Source organism: Merops nubicus, unplaced genomic scaffold, assembly GCF_000691845.1.
Source record: "Merops nubicus isolate BGI_N331 unplaced genomic scaffold, ASM69184v1 scaffold1576, whole genome shotgun sequence".
NCBI lineage: Eukaryota > Metazoa > Chordata > Aves > Coraciiformes > Meropidae > Merops > Merops nubicus.
The window spans coordinates 57,125-64,527 of NW_008616730.1; the positions used below are offsets into that span (position 1 = coordinate 57,125).

The following is a 7,403-nucleotide window of genomic DNA, read 5'->3' on the forward strand; positions in this document are numbered from 1 at the left end:
GACCTAGTTCTGCTGGCCACACTAGTGCTGACACAAGCCAGGATGCTGGCGGGCTTCCTGGCCACATGCTCACCAATCTTCAGCTGCTTCTCCATCAATACCCCAGGTCCTTTTCCACCAGGCAGTTTCCAGCCACTCTTCCCCAAACCTGGAGTGTTCTAGGGGACTGCTGTGACCCAAGTGCAGGACCTGTCCCTTGGCCTTGTTGAACCCCATACCACTGGCCTGGGCCCATCGATCCAGCCTGGCCAGACCCCAACCCCAGGTGGTTACATCAGGATGTATCTTGAAGGTCTCCAGTGAACATTCCAGAAGCCAAGGGGAAGGCTGCCATGTGCCACCAGGGACCCAGCGCCACAGATGAGGTTCAGAAAGCTGCCATTACAGCAGTGAGAGGATCCTTCACTGGCAGAGAGCAAGAACTGCACCCTCCCCTCTTAATTCTTACTGAAGTATCCAGGCAAAAGTCTTTGAGAAACAAAGAGGGAGCACAGAGGTGATTCTATTTTAATTCTAAAAACCTAACTTAGAGCTCCAGTAACATCCCAATGTTGCTGGTAGCAGCCAGGCTCCACGTCACCCACTCTCACAGCGTGACAACCACCCCACACCAACACCTCTTACTACAGGTGGCACCCGCTGTGAAACCTCCTGTTAGTTTTTCTTTGCAGACCCAGGCAGAGGTGTGTAAGCCCAGTGTAACAGCATCCCAGGCCCTGCTGTCCTGCACTGTGAGCTTCAGATTTCACTCAGTGTCTTAAGCACAGGCATTTCAAAGTAAAACTTACCAGTACCTTAATATTTAAAATAAAACCTAATTTACAAGATCATTCAGCAATCTCTGGAACATTCCACATAGCGGTGGAAGCACAAGTATTCCAGCTAGTAACTGCAGTCAAGATTTGCTTTGTAACAGAAACAATACCATTAAACTATAATGAAAACATCTCTGGGAAAAGAGTAAACAGCGATGAAAAACTTCATGTAAACACTTAAATATGTTTCAAAAGCTACCCAGACCTCATAAAAAGCTTTTCAAAAGATAATTCACCAGCTGTCAGAAGACGAGGTGATGAGAAAAGTACTCCAGGAAGACCATACATATTCCATTTTTCTCTGCATTTGGATGGCCACAGAAACACTAGTGCTCTGGAATCGCTGAATCGCTTTCCAAATGAGGATGCATGGGGGACAGTGAAGGAATTCTTTGCAACCACAGATTTTAAAGATATAAAACTGTTTTTTTTTTGTTGTTTAGAGTTACTTCAGAATGGGCCATTATGCATTCTTACTCACAGGCAGTCTTCTGATCAGGTTTTTAATTTTTTTTTTTTAATATGTATGTATAACAAAAGCTATATTTAAGGGATTTGTGTTCTCAGCAGGAGTATTTTCATACATTTTGATATTTGCAGTCAGTTCAAAGGGATAATGAATGTTTATGACCTCAATATCTACAGCAAAAGGAACGTTCAGTGAGCCAATCTGACAGCTCAGTCATGGCACCGCCAAGAAAGAAGACTTTGTGATGCAGCTGGTGTGGGACTATGTTCACAGCTTACATCATATTTGCACACTGAGTACAAAGTACTATCAAAATAGGCTTTCAGAACCATCTCCTACTGAAATATTCCTGGGATCCTACAAATGGCCAAGTTAACAATACACTGGATTCTCTCTAACTAACACGTCTTGGATCATTTTGACAGCAAGCAGCATGACAGAGGACGTGAATGATGGTTTGAAAGGGGCAATGTGGTGCATTATGAAAGGGACTGAGAAAAGGATGGGAAGAAAAGGTGCCCAACTGTGAAAACCAGAACTACCACCTACAGGACACAGCTCAGCTTGGAAGAATGAAGAGGAGATTCACACTTTGCCTTTGAAAGCATAAAGTGTTCCAAGTCCCCTAAAGCTACTTCTTCCCAACAGCTGTGACAGAGAGGATTTTGAGACAGACAATGATAAGAAAGAATGGGAAGATCCTCTCTAAGTACGTGGCAGGGGAGGGAGGAAATGAAATAGTGAAAATTTCAACACAAAGAATGATGTATTAAAGTTAGATTAGAATCCTTCTATTAACTCAATATATTAATACTAGAAGAAATTGAATAATGTACAATTTTAAAACTGATAAAAGAACATCACTTTTGCCATAGCCCACAGCTATGGGTCGTGGAACTCATTTCCACATCTGGAGTTCAAGAACCAAGCAGGATTCAAGAGAACTGGATACTCGCATGGACAACAATACCTAGGTATGAGATCCCAAATTTTTGCAGTATTTTCCATCACAGTTAGTTCTGTGGAGTTTGTGACACTTTGTTATTCCCTTGTTCAGAAACCGAAGAGTGGGATGGCTGGATCACTGCTTTGATGCAACATGACAATTTCAGTATTAATCAGGAGTCCAGAATGAAAACCAGCCTGCACTTTAGATCTGGGCTCCATAAAGACCATCACACTCTCTATGACAGCCCATGGCTATGGTGACGAATAGAAATCTCCTCTCATAACTTACCTCTGCCAAGAAAATGAAGCATAAGACCTTGAGCCAGCAGCATTTGACCAGTCCTCAGCGTGCAGCCCCAGCCACAGTCTGTTGTTAATGCAGAGCCCTTGATCTGAGGGAACTCCTCCCTGTAAGTCAGCCATATGCGAGAAATAAAATCTTTACGGAACTCCTCAACATTTCCTGAAATCTCTGTGTTGATTTTATCAAAATTGGGCCCATCTGTAGAGAGTTCGCCAGATTCTGCAAGGCAAAACAAAATTCAGCTTATAACTTGGCATGGCACTTCTGTTATTAGAAAGAAAGTAAAAAACATACAACTATTCTATTAGAAAAACAGGGCAAACTTGCAAAAAGTAACAATTGCTTCAAATACAAGAAAAGAAAATTGGAATGCAAACATAACAGACATCTACCAGTGGAAAAGAAAAAAAGAGCAATGCAGACAACAATATTGTGCCAATGGAATCGCTGACTTGCAAGTAAGCAACTGCTTAATTCAATTAAATGTAAACAGCCAAATAGAGATTCGTAGAAAACTGAATCCTGGAAAATTATAATGAAGGTGTTGGTGCAGTGACTCTTTGTATGGGTGTTGTCATTGTTTCAATCAGGGTTTTTTTTTTGAAAGAAAATCTCAAATTCATAGGTAAATGAAGTGTAAATGACAGCACAAATATTTACAGAAAGAACAAGACTTTCGTGCAAGATCTGAATGAAGCAGGTTAGGATGGGCTGCATTAGTGGTGATGCTGGACATTTAAATGAGTATTTTCTAAGCTTTTCCTATTTACATTTTGAATTTGGTAACTGTTAATGGCAGTCTTTCTAAAACATTAGAAATATATCCACAGAGCTCCGGCCAAACAAGATTGGAGTGAGTTAAGTGCTGTGTACATACCATCAGTTTTGAAGTGGTAACATTTTCCCAAGAGAAAGACTGGAGAGTTTCTACTGAAGTAAGTTTTTGTTTTCAACACCCAACCTAAAATAGATGCAAAACAAATACAAATTTATGACTGAAGTATTCAAAAAGCTAATTGTTAATGGCATCTGGCTAAGCCAAAGGTAGCCCTTGAAAGGGGAAGAACGCAGAGAAAATGTACTGAAATTGGGGTTTGACTTCATAAATAACAAAAAGCTTAATAGCTCTCCAAAACAGATTGTCATCCACAGATGAAGGTTAACACAACAGCACTACTGTGCAGAAATCGTTATGATACAGACATGCTAAGGCTGAGCTTAAGTTGCTTTTTTGAAAGTATCTTTTCATCTTGCCAGATGTTTCCAATCCTCAGTTATGAGAATGAACAAAATTTATTGGAAACCTGGTGGTAAATCTGAGCAACCTCACCCCTAGAGAAGAAGTACAAAACTTAAGGTTAAGGACAGATTAGTAAAGGGCACGCTTGAAAATCTGGTTGCTTATAAACAAATTACTGATGTTCAACTGTGGAAAAGTACATTACTCAAGTGCATCAAGTAGATCCTTGAGTGGAGTTTGTATTTCACACATTATCCCATTTTTTTTTTTTCTAGAAAATTACATATAAAAGTAAAAAATCTGGGCAGATGATTCTATATTATCCCTGTTTAAAATTTTATGCAAATCTAATGTCATTTACATAATGTATTTACTGTTTGCAAAATAAGCCATTTAAAAAGAAATTACACAGATTTATCTGACAAATGAAAAGCTAAAGAAGTATGTTTACTCGAGCTGTTTATTGTATCAAAGTAAAAATGGTTTCAAGGGTCATACTGCATTTTTATTCTTAATGTTGGTTAAGTTTCTGAATCAGGATCCCATTCACTTCAAGAGGAAACATCCATTCCAGTGGAGGCAAGATCTTACCACACAGCATTTCACTTACTGTATTTCATATTGTGCCACGCTGACATAAACTTTGACTTTATCTTTTCTACTTCATCTGTCCCTGTGGCCTCCATATTCAAATCCTAGAGAAAAAGCCATCGCTGTCCTGTGAGACGTTCAGTTCTGCTGCTGTAAAAACAAAACCACAACCAGATCCATGGGCACTGAGAGCACAGGGTACAGCAGCACCACCAGCACACTTAGGTACTTCAGCCTTACACAGCCACAAACAGCAACAAACCTGCAGAATCCTGCTCTGCTACCAGGGACTGAGGAGCAATCACATGTTCCATGAATAAGTAATAAAATAATTTAATTCCAAATATACACCAATAAAATGACTACACAAAGCTAAATAAAATGTAATGTTCTCCAACAGCTCTCTCAATGCACAACAGACTGATCTAGAGCACATAACCTGTGCTGGCACACGAGTACGCTCATCCTAGCTGGCAGGGAAAGGAAAAGCACATTTCACTAAACAGAAAGGATGCTGTTCTTTTCTGCTGACTAGAATACAACAAGCACTTTCCAGCCACCCCTCAGCAGGGGTTCTGAGCACAAATAAATAAATCTTGGGTTTAAAACCAGCATTCAGTTCAGATTTCTCATCAAGAATTTTCTAAGCCAAAGTTTACGGGCATGGAAGGAGCTGAAAGACAAAGTGCAAGGTGTTTTGCTGGACGTGTACAGGCAGAAAATGTGAAGTACTGAAAGCATGGGATGTTAATTTTGTACAGAATTAACTTCCTAGAGAGGTAACATCAAAAGATGATTGGAATACTGACATAAACCCCATGTTTACTTTGCACCTCTTCCAATGACCACTTGCAGTGCAAAAGCAGCTCTCTTCTCATTGCCTTGCCCACAGCAGTTCAGCCTTATCACAAGAATGAGAGTGGTAAAACGGTGGCAAAACCCACCACAGCACAGATTAATTTTGTAAAAACGGCCTATAAAATTTCCAAGGATGCAATGCACTTCTACTGACTCCTCCTGAACTGCAAGGCAGGACAAACTTCACCTTAAAAGCAACCAGGACTGGTAATAATACAGGAAGAATATCTACTACCTTTATGCCCTTTATTTCTAACAAATCTGAAAAAATGAGTCCAAACTCCCTTTGTAGTCCACCTGCACCATCTGTGACAAGAAGTTTGTTTTCTATTAATTAATAGAGCTCCCTCCACAGCCTGTATTCCATCAATGGCTCACTTCAAAATAGTTGCTGCAGGAGGTTTTCTCGATGATATTGGGTAACCCAAACCCTTGCACAGATCACTGGAAAATTAAAAGCTCCTACCTGAGCAGGAGCTCTTGTGGGAGATGCAAAGTTGATCAATAGTGGTACAGCACTGCAAACTTTACCAAATTTCTACCCAAGTTGTGAAAACATCAGATAATTTTAAAAAAAAATGAACTATCTCATTTAATTAATAAACCTGGACTGGGAGCAGACACGATCATTGATGGTATACGTAACCTCCTTACTTTAAAAGGAGAATCTACAGCTGTATTTCCATGTGCTATTCTCCATTGAATTGGGATCAAAAGCAGGATGAAGAAGGGAAAGGAGAACAGCAGTCTACCACCCAAGCCACCCCATATTCCATTGTACTATTTCATAGAAGTCTGTCAACAGCTTTTTGACAGAACAAGAGACAGCACAACGGCACAAATGTGGGAGAAGACTGACATTTGTTTGCTAGTAAAAATAAGAAGTGGCTACAGCCCTACTATGATTAGCCTTGTGTTAGGCTGGTGTTTTGCAGGAGAAGGAAGAGGAAGACAATTTAGGCTTTTCTTCCCTCTTTTTTCTTTAGGAAAAAAAAAAACAAAACCAGGAAGGACTGACTGTATCATTGACTCCAGGCTGGCAAAGCTGGTAAGATAAACTCCTTTAGGAGGTGTGTTTGGTCCAGCCTGTCCTCACACAATCAATCAGCAACAGTCCTTTATGCAGAGGCCACTGATTGCCTTAAAAGCCAATACCTATAAAAGCTCCCTCTGGCTAAAATTAGAAATGAAACAAACTCTACTGCTCCAAAAGGGCCTGGAGGAAAAATTACTGAAATGAGAAAGAGGCTCATTTTCATTTAAAACACAATGGTCATCGCAGCACATTTTTCTTTGATCCAGTTACATTTCTTCCCCAGCATTATGCTAAAGATGTGAAAAGGATTTCCAAGAAGAATGCTAACACAAAACAGGCACATTTATTCCACTGGAAAAACATGGGCTCTTCTCATCAGTGTGAGGGGGTATCAGTACCAGTTCCACTGAAATTAATGGAACAGCATCAGGAGCAGGCCACAGGGAATACAGATTCAAGCTCAGTGGGCACACTGCAACCCCTGTTATCAGATCTAAAGCTAAGGGGTTTGTACTGAAGTTGTCTCACGTAAGAGGTTATCTAGAACACGCACTATTGGCATGATGTTACTTCACACCTCTTAATAACTGAGTGACTAAATGAAGTCCTGTCCTCTCAGAGCCCCCACTGCCCCTCTCAGGGGCAATTATTGCAGCGAGGTAGGTGGCTGTTAACATCAGTGGGGGAAAAATCTCCCCAACAATAGAATTTGTCTGTTTTCATTAACAAGAGAAGAGCAACCTGCCCTGCTGATGCAATCACAGCGAACGGGATGAATGAAGTCTAAATGTGACTATCGTTATTAACAAAGAATGAAGAACCCCCTTCACATTTTTCCTACCTGGAAACGAATTGAGCTAGCAGCGACGACAGCAGCACCCACACAGAAATCCCTGACAGAGGATAATGCCAGGAGGTCATTGCTAAGGAGTTACTCCCTTTCCAGCTGTAAATGCGTATGAAGACAGTTAGAAATAATACTCTGTAAAACGCAGGTGAAGGAAAACAGTTTTGTTTCGTTTTTTTAAATGCTGCAACAAAGACGGCACATTTTACCCATCCAGAATGCAAAGGGAAGCGAGAGCTGCCCGCGGAGCAGCCGCCTCCCTACTCGCTCGCTACTCCGGCTCTCCGCAGCCGGG

General features: G+C 40.9%; 1 protein-coding gene across 2 annotated transcripts in view; it reads right to left on the reverse strand.

Moving 5' to 3' along the window:
• Positions 1-4,518, reverse strand: part of ATG4C (autophagy related 4C, cysteine peptidase) — a 22,211-nt gene extending 17,693 nt beyond the window's left edge. Inside the window, exons 1-3 of one of the 2 annotated variants that reach the window (XM_008942905.1) lie at positions 4,387-4,518; positions 3,414-3,497; positions 2,522-2,755 (exon numbers count right to left, since the gene is read on the reverse strand). In XM_008942905.1, coding sequence (XP_008941153.1) covers positions 2,522-2,755; positions 3,414-3,497; positions 4,387-4,462 — 394 coding nt within the window. In that variant the 5' untranslated portion in view covers positions 4,463-4,518. Of the gene's footprint in view, positions 1-2,521; positions 2,756-3,375; positions 3,498-4,386 lie in introns of both variants that reach the window. The other variant, XM_008942906.1, reaches the window with a different exon arrangement.
• Between the last annotated feature and the right edge of the window lie 2,885 nt (positions 4,519-7,403).